At 26.9% G+C, this 13,618-nt stretch overlaps 1 protein-coding gene across 1 annotated transcript in view; it reads right to left on the reverse strand.

Annotated features, from left to right (window-relative positions):
* Positions 1–4,559: 4,559 nt before the first annotated feature.
* LOC148302268 (uncharacterized) overlaps positions 4,560–13,618 on the reverse strand; it is a 96,071-nt gene continuing 87,012 nt past the window's right edge. The window contains exon 6 of the mRNA XM_088271888.1: positions 4,560–4,787. Within this exon, the coding sequence (XP_088128014.1) occupies positions 4,687–4,787 (101 nt within the window). The 3' untranslated portion in view covers positions 4,560–4,686. The remainder of the gene's footprint in view (positions 4,788–13,618) is intronic.

Genomic DNA, 13,618 nt, shown 5'->3' on the forward strand with positions numbered 1-13,618 from the left:
GCATTCTTTGTAAAAAGAAAGTGTGGAAAAGTCTTCTTAAAAAATATTATTGAAAAACCAATTTCAGAGTTAACAAATTTTTCAGGAAATTGAAGAAAGAATTTGCAATCAACGTCACGTTGGATACTAATGAAAACTGGGATTGATGAAAGACTAAGGAGTAATAATTTAAATAAGTGAATTTATCTTTCAAATTACGTTTTTACGGGATCATAAATCTTTTCATAATTATGATTTTCTAACGCCTTAAGGCACTCGTTCACATTAGTGGCTTATCCAACTTACACGCGTATGTACGAGTTGGGGTATGCAATTCCAAGAGCTCTTGTTATTCCTGTTATTCCCTTTTTTCTTTTGAAATAACTGAAAAATTTATGGATGCTTATGTGTTTGAATATCATAAATTCAGTGTTTAGTGTTGTATACATGTTGGTACTACTTTTCTTAAGTTTAATTCATTTTTTTCATGTGAGGCTAAGTCTAAATTTAAGAGTTATATCATTGGGACGTTGAAGAATGAAGAGGGGGTATAAGCTGTCTTCCATTTTAATCCATAAATTTATTTATTATTTCTTATCAGTGAAAACATAGACAATTAGGTGCAGAGTTTAGACATTGTCGTATTGTTAATTTTAAGTTTAAAAATAATAAAACCCTTACCGCACCCCAATGGTGCATAGGGCACTGCTTCATATAAACGCAGTGTTATCTCGATAGATTACACATGAAGGAAAGGTGATCAGCCCTCCACTTCAGGTACCAGTCCAGTGTAATATTGAATAAATATTAGAGTGAAAAAATCACTTATATATTTATTAAACCCTCCTGGGAATCGAACCCGGGACCTCCAGAACGGTAGGTGAGCATGCTGACCATTACACTACGGAGCCGGACAAATTTTGGGTTTATTATCATTTATATTTTTACGAATTTCTATTGTTTTAAAATGTTTCAGTTTATGACTTCGTATTTATATTTTTTTAGAGTTTCTATGTTATTGTTATTTTAAGTATGGTCATTATCTTTTACGGTGTTTAAAAATATACGGTTGAATCGAAATACGTGTCACCATAGATTTTCAATAGATAAGAAAAACTTTAATTAAAAATGGATAGATATGACTACAAAGTGACTGCCGAATCAATGAATAAAGTCTTCAGTATTTTCGTATTTCATCTTCAGTTTTCGAAACTAGTCGTGTTTACATTAATAAACTCAAAAGTTGTCTTATTCGAGTATTTTATTTGCACTACTACAAGGTGTCATATACTGATGATCTGATAAAAACGTGAATGTACGTACATACTTGAAGATAGCATAATGGTTTAGAATAGTGAATACCTTTAGTAAATAGTGTCTGCTGAGTATTAACGAGCTGCAGCGAGAATACCAAAGGAAATATATAATAAGATCCACTTCGCTGTAGGCACTCTGAGAGCACTGCTCCAAACCATTAGAGAAATTAATTATCCATTACCAAGTGTCCTTTTGAGTAACAAGTTTAAAACACGCACCCATGTCTAAAAGAATTTGCGTTGATGAAAAAAATGGTTTAAATCTTAGAATAATCGTTATCAATTAATAAGATTTATTTTACAACATTTTGAATGTGTCCAAATACTTGTTCACAAAATCTGGATTATCTCCAATTACAGGAGTTATATTGATATTATTTTATGACATCTCATCAAAGATGATTTGTGGGGCTGACGGTCGTCAGCCCCGTAAATGCCCAGACTTCCATATTCTTCTTCATCTTTGATGAGATGTCAATAAATAATAAGACATCTTTAAAAAAATATTTCTTAATTAAAATATGTACTTTATATTAAAATTTCTTCTTTATATTAGTTAGACTCTGACGTTGTATTTGTCGACTCACAAAAAAATCTAAAATGTGTTGTATTTGGGGTATTGAAAATATGAATTGTCAATATGGTATTTTTTATCATTAAAAAGATACGGTCAACAAAGAAAAATATCTAGTTTGTAAAAGTAACATAATTTTTCCTAAAAAGAATGTTTTTCATCAGGTCAGTGATGTTACAACAGCAAAAATCATTGAGAAATTGCAATAATAACTTTCAAAAATATTTCATAAAAAAACTATGCGCAAGGATTTATAGCATATTTAGTTTTTATGTCTTAAAAGGATAATGAGTTGTATAGTTCATAATAAATAATAATAAAATGAATAAGGTTGATCTCTCAAAACAGTTGATTTGATGGTTGATGTATAACCATTTATTGTAGATGAGTTGCGAAAAACATATATTGAATTGAATGTCAAAAGTATTTTACAAAAAGTGTAACTTTCAAATGGGGTGAATAGAATTGATTTTAGAAAAAACAACTACTTCTATACTGTTTGATACTATTTCTGTGGGCCTAAGTGGATCATTATAAGAAATAGGTATCAAATTGTAGTAGAATGGGTTCGAACCCAGGCAGGTTCGACCTGGAAACTCTGACTCAAGAGTCCACGACACTACCCACGGGACCACAACCCGACACAAATTTTCGATTAAATAATAGTTTTGAGGCATGATATGATTAAATTATTTAAAAATCATTGAACCATTGTATGAAATTCCTAATTAAATTCCATTGTATTAAGTCCGCCTCCGTAGTATAATGGTCAGCATGCTCGGCAACCGATCCGGAGGTCCCGGGTTCGATTCCTGGGGGGGTCAAATAAATTTAAGTGATTTTTTTCACTCTAATATTTATTCAATATTACCCTGTCACCTATTACCATCCTTCATGTGTTTAAGATCAAGATAACACTGCGTTTATATGACGCAGTGCCCTATGCACCATTGGGGTGCGGATAAGGGTTATCTTGATTGGGTCAATTAAATTCCTAAACAAAATACATCAGTAAGTACTTCAACAAAACCAAAACCTTTCATAACCAAGGGGTTCTCAACCGTATTTGGATTGCATGTCTCTCGGCAGACCATGTAACTAAGTACTTATCCCAGGTTGAGAATCACAGACCTAACCTAACGTAACGTTTGTTTGATATAATTAAACGCATTGTATCTAGCAAAGGTTTATAAAATATGCCTTGTTCTTACTCTTTGTAGCACTTTCAATAGAATTCTCTAAATATTTGCCGAATCTGTTTGCCTCTAAACGGCGAGATTTATGCGCTGAAGCTTTTGTTGAAGAACAATGAAGAACTGCATTTATATTTTACGTCACAACCCCTTTTCAGGAAGTTTTATGCCAAATAAACATTGTTTATTGTGCGCGGAAGAGTTTTTCTGAAAGCATTTCAGTTTAGGATAACAATTTTTGGCAGTTACTTTGATTATTTACATTGCTAACTTGCCGGTTTACACACTTGCTATGCTTATTTACCAAGTTTGTTTACTTACATTTCCACCATAAGAATATTATACAGTGTAACGTACATTATGATGTAAGCGGGAAACTGATATGCTTTTCTACAATAAACTTACATATATTATGATATGCTCTGTCGGAAATGCTGAATCTGAAAGTCTATTAACAAAAATATTACTTATCTTATAAATGATTTATAAGAGAAAAATGATTCCAATTATGTGAAATAATTGATGATTTTGAGATTAAAACATTGTATCTTTGTATTACGCATTGCCTGCTCTATCGATTGATCTAAAAATACTGATTTTTATGTTTTATGTGGTTTTTTTATTATTTGAAATTTTTACATTTTTTTAAATAAAATTTCTATACATTTCTTCTAAATACAATCTTATGACTTTTATTGTGCTGAGCTTCTCCAAAATAGAAACTGAGCTGTTGTGCTTGGAGAGGGATCTTTTATCTTATTCTAGATATTAATAATAAACTATGAATATAATCGGTCACCTTCTGATATGAATCCTTAGCCGTACGCATGGATGGTGGTCGAACTTTTCACTTGTAAATTTTTAAAAGTGGGTATTTTTAGTACTGTTGTTGTATCAGCATACCTATTTTTATTACTATTTAGCTTTGATCAAAAGCGAAATTAATATGTAAAAGAATATTGAATTTTATAAGCACTTACCTTCTTTTTGTCGGTCTGTTTTGAGATATACTTCTCTTTATTTTGTTGAACTCTCAGATATCTCTAAATATATTGTTTTATAGAAATTTCCTTTAATATTTGAATTTTTTTAGGAATGTTAAAGTAATACAAAACATGTTTTGAATATTGAGTTTTGAATATTGAAAGCATTAACTTTGTCTATCATATTGATATATTATTTCGAGAAATAAAAATACTTTGTATTCTGATAATAATATAATACAAAACAGTTTACTGTTAAGATTATAAAAACCATAATGATAATAAATCATCATTTTCTGTTCTGTCATTTTCAATTCTTCAACCCATTTTGTATTGTTCCTTTGTACTATTTTGATTTCAACATGTACAAGATAAAATTAAAAAAAAATGTCATATTGGGATTTGGATAGAAAGCCATTTAAATAATTTGGTTGTTTTTTAAAACGCATAAAATATATTTTTCAAAAACATTTATTTAAAAAGGCATATTTATAACATAACATTATTTGCGGTCAAAAAAAGTAATAATAGTATTATCGTATCATATGTAAAACGTTTTAATTATATTATTACTCAACAATTTTCACTTAATTCCTTCCTGTACGCGTTGTTTAAGAGTTGTTGGTGAAGAGCAGTGGTTCTCAGCTGAAGGTTCCCGCAGTGAGGAACAGGGTAGACAGGATGATGAGGAGAGTTGGAGGACCACTGGTGCTGGATCCCTGTTGTAGCTCGGCTAGGCTCTCTTCTAGAACAAAGGTATGCTTTCAGATAACCGAACATGCCAATTAGAAATTATTCCTATCACAAGAGACTGTTCTAGTAAACATGAATCTTATGAAAAGAATGTCGGGTTGTGGTCCCGTGGTTAGTGTCGCGGACTCTTAAGTCAGAGTTTCTCGTTTCGAACCCGCTCTACCACAATTTGATACCTTTTTGTAATAATGAGCCGTTTAGGCTCACAGAAATAGTGTGAAATTGAAATATTTATGTAAATAATAAAAATACAAATATTTATCTTTTTTATAAAAAAAAGAAAAAGAAAAAAAAGATGAAAAGAAGAAAAATAACCATTTTTAATTAATGTTTTACTTAGTACATACCACTATTTCTTAAAATCCACTGTGACACGTGCTTCGATGCATTCCGCATCATTTTCAAACACCGTATGTGAAAATGATGCGGAATGCATCGAAACACGTGTCACAGTAGATTTTAAGAAATAGTGGTATTTGCTAAATAAAACATTAATTAAAAATGGATAGATTTTACCACAAAGTGACTGCCGAATCAATTAATGAAAAGAAAAATAACGTTAACTTGGAGGAAATGATCACAACATATTCCAATATTCTCAAGCTTATTATAAGATTGAAATATTTGAAATGTGGCGCTTTAGAAGAATTCTTATAATATTTTTTGAGGGAATTACAAACAATTTTTTAAGGACTATTGGATAATATATATAAGTTAAAGACACTATAAAGAAAAAAAAGGTAGAATATTTAGACTTTTTATGATAGGAGACAACTTTTTTGAAAGTGGCGTGGATTTGATTGTTTAGTTACATTTTTGCTAATTGAAACCTAGCGAGGTTTTACACTAATTGCAGACGTAATTAAGAGAACAAATTAGTACACGGCGATAAAATTCTAAGGGCCTACTCAAAGGGCAGACGGGCTTTCATTTATATTATTATAGTATTGGCTTATTTTTCTAAACTGGTAGTACGAAGATTTGGTAAGTTTATTTGTTTTCCAAGTTAATTGTTTTGACCTTTGCGTTGGATGGTCGTATAAAATATTTGTAGCGTCATTTCATAGCCACTGATAATACATTTCACTCTAGCTTGTAAATCTGCGTACAAAATATGTAAAACCAACGTATTGTTGGATACTGTTAATTCCGAAAACTAATCTACGTCAAGTATTTAAAATCCTTGCAAAAATTATTCGCACAAAACAACTTTACATTAGTTTTTATTTATTGCTATTTGATAAGACTCAGACGTTATACTCGAAAGATAAATGACATTTCTAAAATGTGTTAAAACTAACTAACTAACCATCACACCGCTTCCCCGCAAGGGTAGGCAGAGAGAATCGAACGCCACACCACTCTGTCTTTGCAAACATTCTTCGCCTCTTCTACATTCATGCATCTCCTCAACCATACCTGACCCAGACGCTTTCAAGTTTTTTGACATACCTGATCGTGCCAAGTTTTCTTCGGTCTTCCTCTGCTTCTTTTCCCAACTAAATTCGCCTCACAAATTTGTTTAACCGTTCTTTCCTCACTCATACGTTCCACGTGTCCAAACCATCTCAACACACCTTTCTTAATTTTAGTATTATAAAGCCCTGTTTTTACTTTTCCTTTATCAAAAATTCTTCTGAGAAATAATTTCTCCAACAACACCGTATTTGACTCATGTTTCTATTTAATTTAAATATGATTAATCTAAGATTTAAGCTAAATTATTTATTTATATTTAACCTTGAAATTTTCAACCAAAAAAACCCAGAATAACTCTGCACGAACTCGATTTTTCGATAAATTTCAATCTCAATTCAGTTACATTACTTACCGTCAATTCTTAATTTTAGATACCATGGAACGGGGCTACTTGAACTTTGATGTGTTACTTGATCCCAGTACATAAAAATATTTAGATCTTTATTTGGTCTACAATAATAAACGTATCGACATGATTTATTGTTTCCCTGACATGTGACACTTATATTTTATTTATTGTTTCGGCATTAACTTTGTGGTAAGACATGTTACAATGATTAAAGAAAACAATTCGTTTTTTACCACTTGAGTTTTATTATAGACTACATGTTTCAGAAGTTAAACTTCCATCATTCAGGTCTGTATAATAACTAAAATATAAAATATAAAATGAAACATGTAGTCTATAATAAAACTCAAGTGGTAAAAAACGAAGTGTTTTCTTTAATCAATGTGACACTTATTGTCACGATACGTTTATTATTGTAGACCAAATACGTATTTAAATCTCTTTTTTGTACTGGGCTCAAGTAATACATCAAAGTTCAAGTACCGTTCTACGGTACCTAAATTATTAAATTTTCAAATGCAATTTACTTATTATGGTTTATACATCACGTAGCTTTTTTGTTGTTGTTGATATCCGTTATAAATTATCTTAATATAACATTAATTTAATTTAATGTATGAAGGTCGTTCTCACAATGAAGTCGATACATATTTGGCAAAAGTCCAAAACCATTCAGTATTACGATAGGTTAAGAGTTGAACGGCAATTTTATTAGGCCGTTATTTAATACAGACTTCATTAAGTTCACATCATTGTAAATGAAATAAGGGCACTATAAAGATAAGAGACAATAAACTCTTAAGAGATCCTTATTGTGGTTTTACTTTAAGATAATAATATTGTACTTAAGTAACTTTCCTTGTAATAAAGTGAATAATGAGTTGTCGAGATACTAGTTTCGTTAAATAAGAGCTTTTATGGAATACGAATGTTTTTGACTACTAACATTACAAGCATTGCATACTAAGTTGGCAGATTTTTTGGAATTTTATGTGATATCTAGATACCACCTATTTACCACCGTTTATTGCGTTCTTACTTTGGCTCCAATTTTTAAAAGTTTTGGAACCAAGTTTTTAGGGGATGGTTTGATTCTTTATGTTTAAATAAACAGTAATTTCAATTAGATCATAATTAACTAGTATTTTCATTGACTGAATCGACAGTCAAAATATCTATCTATTTTTAATTCAAGCTTCACTTGGTTAATACCATTGCGTCGAATTATGAAAGAGTGGTACTTACTAAGTTAAAATTAAATAACATGATTTGATTAAAAATAGCATTTTATTTGTATCAAATTTAAACAAATAAAAAACACGAATTTTTACTTATTTAGGTTTGTGTGGATGAGTGAATTTGCTCTTAAATCGGCAAAATGTTAGATTAAACAGGGTAATGAAAAATAAAATGAAAACAGACATGGGAAACCAATTATTTTAGAGAATTCAGTCTGTTTTCAGCGAGTTCATTGGAGCTCAAACAATCGCTTACGATTTTCCGCTTTCCCCATATTCCCAATAACCTGTACGAGGGGTGAACATACATTTAACATGTGGTGGGGTGTTGGAACAAGATGCTTTTCATCACTAAGGAAGAGTGTGATTGTGACGTCGACGGCAAAGAAAAAGGAGAAAATCTTAGCCTTCAGTTTGGCCAAAAGTATTGAAGTTTCCATTATATGCCACGATGATTATATTCTTCACTTTCTTAAAGTTCATTGGTCCACAAATATTGTTAGGCTTTGAAAACGAGAATCTGATTAAGTTAAGTTCAAAGTGAAAGTACCAAATCAATGAAATTCAACGCTTTCAGTTCCCTTTATGGTGTTTTAATTTTTTAGTTAGATATAGTTAGTAATATAAATAAAAATGAACTGTTTATAAATATACATATATATATATATATATATATATATATATATATATATATATATATATATATATATATATATATATATATATATATATATATATATATATATGTATATACATAAATATATATAAATATATTTATATTATAAATCTAAATATATATATATATATAAATATATATATATATATATATATATATATATATATATATATATATATATATATATGTATATATATATATATATATATATATATATATATATATATATATATGTATATATATATATATATATATATATATATTTATATTTATATATATATATATATATATATATATATATATATATATATATATATATATATATATATATATATATATATATATATATATATATATATATATATATATATATATATATATATATATATATATATTTATATATATATATATATATATATATATATATATATATATATATATATATGTATATATATATATATATATATACAGTATCTACTCAATGAATTAGGGCCACGCAGAATTTCGCGCAATTTCTCAATTCAAACAGGAATAACTCAGAGAAAACCTTGAATAAAACAACATTGAATTTTATTTACACATGAACACTTTATTACGCTTAAATTATGCATATATATTCATATAAATATAGTTAGTATTTAGTATTTCCACCTTTGGCAGAAATAACTGCCTCAATTCTTTTTGGCATACTTAAAATGCACTGTTTTATCATGTTTTTTATTTCTTCGTCTTCTGACCGAATTTTTTGAATATTTTTTTTTAGACAGTCTACTGTCGGATTTGGAAATGAGTTTACCTTATTTTTTAACATGCTCCATACGTTTTCTATAGGATTAAGGTCCGGAAAATTTCCAGGCCAGGGGAGCAAAGGCAGATTTTTGTTAGACAAAAATTTTATTATTGATTTAGCCCGGTGGCAAGGTCCTGGCCCTGCATGAAGGTGTATGGACCTTCTGTTGGGTCGAGTGTATGGTAGAAGGGCAATAAAATTCGTTCGAAGACCTGCTTATAGGAATTTTGGTTCATTGTTCCTTCCACGAAAAACAACGGCCCAGGTAAATTGTTAATAATACATGACCATATCATTGTTGCAGGGGGGTGTTTGATAACTTTTACCACACAGGCCTCATTGTAACGTTCCATTGGTGTTCTCCTGACGAATCGACGGCTCTCTGTCACGGCTTCTAACCGGCACTCATCACTAAAGATGACCTGAAAAATAATGAAAATTTAAGTTTAATTCAAATATATAAGTTTATTTACTAAAATGATATGTTGAAAATTCAATTAAAATAAATACCTTTTTCCAATCATCTACCGAGTAATTTCGATGTAGCCTGGCCCATTTTAATCGATCCGCTTTCATTCGTGGTGTCAATTTTGGTACTTTTACAGGGCGCTTGCATTTCAGATTTACTTCGTAAAGACGTCGCCTCAGTGTTGATACCGATATATTTATACCCTCTTCTTCCAATTTTATTTTTAATGTTTTTGCTGATGCACTACGGTTTTCTAAGGCACTTTGAACGATTTTTCGATCAGTCCTCGGTGTTGTTTTTCTAATCCTACGACAGTTCTTTCGCCGATTGCTGGTGGCGGGTGACTGATTTTTTATTGATTTTGAAATTCTGTCCACTGTTTGACGAGAAACGTTTTCTTTTTTTGAAATTTCTCTATTAGATAGTATTTCTAATTTCAGTAGCACTATAACACTAGACTTTTTTTCCTCGGAAATGTCTTTACTTTTTCCCATTTTGTCCTTTTCAAAAAAAACACTTGTGTTTACAAAAAATTTTTATACTTTATTAACTGAAATTAAAAATTAAGTTTTTTTCACAAAACACGATAACTATATAACCTCTCTGAACAAAACAACAACCAGAACTCAAGAAACTTCACTAATAAATGAGATAAGACTATTTTTTGAACTTTCAATTATCTGTCTACCTGTGCTAATTAGAGACCTTTCTCAGAAAAAGGGTTTGAAATTTTGTAAAGGCTTTAATGATCCAGGTATATTTTACATATTATTGAAGGTAATATACATGATATTAGATATCAATAGAAAACTTAAAGTATTTATGTAAAATAAATATAATAATCCAAAAGATTTCAGAGTATTCAAAAAAATAATGGGTGGCCCTAATTCATTGAGTAGATACTGTATATATATATATATATATATTGTATATATATATATATATATATATATATATATATATATATATATATATATATATATATATATATATATATATATATATATATATATATAAATATATATATATACATATATACATATATATATATATATATATATATATATGTATATATATATATATATATATATATATATATATATATATATATATATATATATATATATATATATATATATATATATATATATATATATATATATATATATATATATATATATATATAATATATATTTATATATATATATATATATATATATATATATATATATATATATATATAAATATATATATATACATATATATTTATATATATATATATATATATATATATATATATATATATATATATATATATATATATATATAGTTATATATATATATATATATATATATATATATAAATATATATATATATATATATATATATATATATATATATATATATATATATATATATATATATATATAAATACTTAAAACTTAAAATAAAGCATTTCAATAATAAACAATAAAATATTTATTTATTATTAGAAGAAAAAGTTTATTTTTTAACTCACAATATTAATTATTAAGAAAAGGTAAAGGCAGTCTATATATATATATATATATATATATATATATATATATATATATATATATATATATATATATATATATATATATATATATATATATAAATATATATATATATATATATATATATATATATATATATATATATATATATATATATATATATATATATATATATATATAATATATATATATATATATATATATATATATAAATATATATATATATATACATATATATATACATATATATATATATATATATATATATATATATATATATATATATATATATATATATATATATATATATATATATATATATATATATATATATATATATATAAGCAGTACTCTAAATGCCATGCTGTAGGTGACACAGAAAGAAACGGGTCATATTTCTAGAGATCATCCCCATTCACTCATTATTTACTTTACACATACACTATCATTTTTAAGATATATTATAAGAATATGCTATAAATGCTTGTACATAACAGGCAACATATATATATAAATATATATATATATATATATATATATATATATATATATATATATATATATATATATATATATATATATATATATATATATATATATATATATATATATATATATATATATATATATATATATATATATATAAAATACTTAAAACTTAAAATAAAGCATTTCAATAATAAACAATAAAATATTTATTTATTATTAGAAGAAAAAGTTTATTTTTTAACTCACAATATTAATTATTAAGAAAAGGTAAAGGCAGTCTATATATATATATATATATATATATATATATATATATATATATATATATATATATAAATATATATATATATATTTATATATATATATATATATATATATATATATATATATAAATATATATATATATATTTATATATATATATATATATATATATATATAAATATATATATATATATATATATATATATATATATATATATATATATATATATATATATATATATATATATATATATATATATATATATATATATATATATATATATATATATATATATAAATATATATATATATACATATATATAGACATATATATATATATATATATATATATATATATATATATATATATATATATATATATATATATATATATATAAGCAGTACTCTAAATGCCATGCTGTAGGTGACACAGAAAGAAACGGGTCATATTTCTAGAGATCATCCCCATTCACTCATTATTTACTTTACACATACACTATCATTTTTAAGATATATTATAAGAATATGCTATAAATGCTTGTACATAACAGGCAAGGCTAATATTTTCTGTAATTAATAAAAAAAATAATGTCATTGATACATGTATGACAATAGATTTTATGAAATAGCGGTATTTAACTAGTAAAACTTAAATTGAAAATGGATAGATGTTACCACACTCTGACTGCCAAATCAATTTAAAAAAATTTTAAGCCTCCACTGTTTACGCGTGATTTTGATTTACGCATCTTATAAATATATAAAAAAAAAACAAATAATGACGTCAATGGTTTATAAAATTGTTCGAAATTGGATGTAGATAAAGTGAGAATGTTAAATACTACTTAAGACCTTACTCGTAATAAAATAATTTAGTAAGCGTCTGTTTGCACTGAGAACCAGCATAACGTGCTCACGCTAAAAAAAAATAAAAAATGTGAATTGGATATTTTTTGTTTCTAAGAATAAATATGGAAAAATATATTTGTTTCTGTTTACCTTTCAATCACTCTTTTTTTTCAAAACCACACATGTATTTCGAAGAAAAACTAATTTTTACAACACAAAACAGTGTTTCAGGAAAAAATTCAATCACGTCAAATGTTACCTGGGTTTAAAGAAAAAAAGTTGCGATTTATTGAATTCCGGGCCTAATGGCGCGTTCCTCTGTTCTGCTCAGAATGTAACGTAGATACCCCTCATGTGCTTAGCATAACAGCACATATTACACATCTCACGGATTCACAGAATCCGAATGTAACACTTGAGTAATGAGAACGCCGAGAGTAATGTACACTTACACCGTGTCGGATGAAATATATTTACCTCTTTCGTTTACTCCGCCTTAAGTTCTCCACCGCCCTTAGGGCGCTTGTGCACTGCACGGAATTTTACTGTCCGGCAGACGGTAAGCATGAAAAAACGGAAGATTGGCTTGGGCACTTGTCCGTCTTTTTCCGGATCAGTGCGCTTGATCGTTAAAACAACATTAAAAAAATATCAGGTGAATGTTGAAATTCAAATACTAG

The sequence above is a fragment of the Brachycentrus maculatus genome, unplaced genomic scaffold, assembly GCF_059751285.1.
Source record: "Brachycentrus maculatus isolate JH-2025_06_01 unplaced genomic scaffold, ASM5975128v1 h1tg000469l, whole genome shotgun sequence".
In the NCBI taxonomy this organism is placed as follows: Eukaryota; Metazoa; Arthropoda; class Insecta; order Trichoptera; family Brachycentridae; genus Brachycentrus; species Brachycentrus maculatus.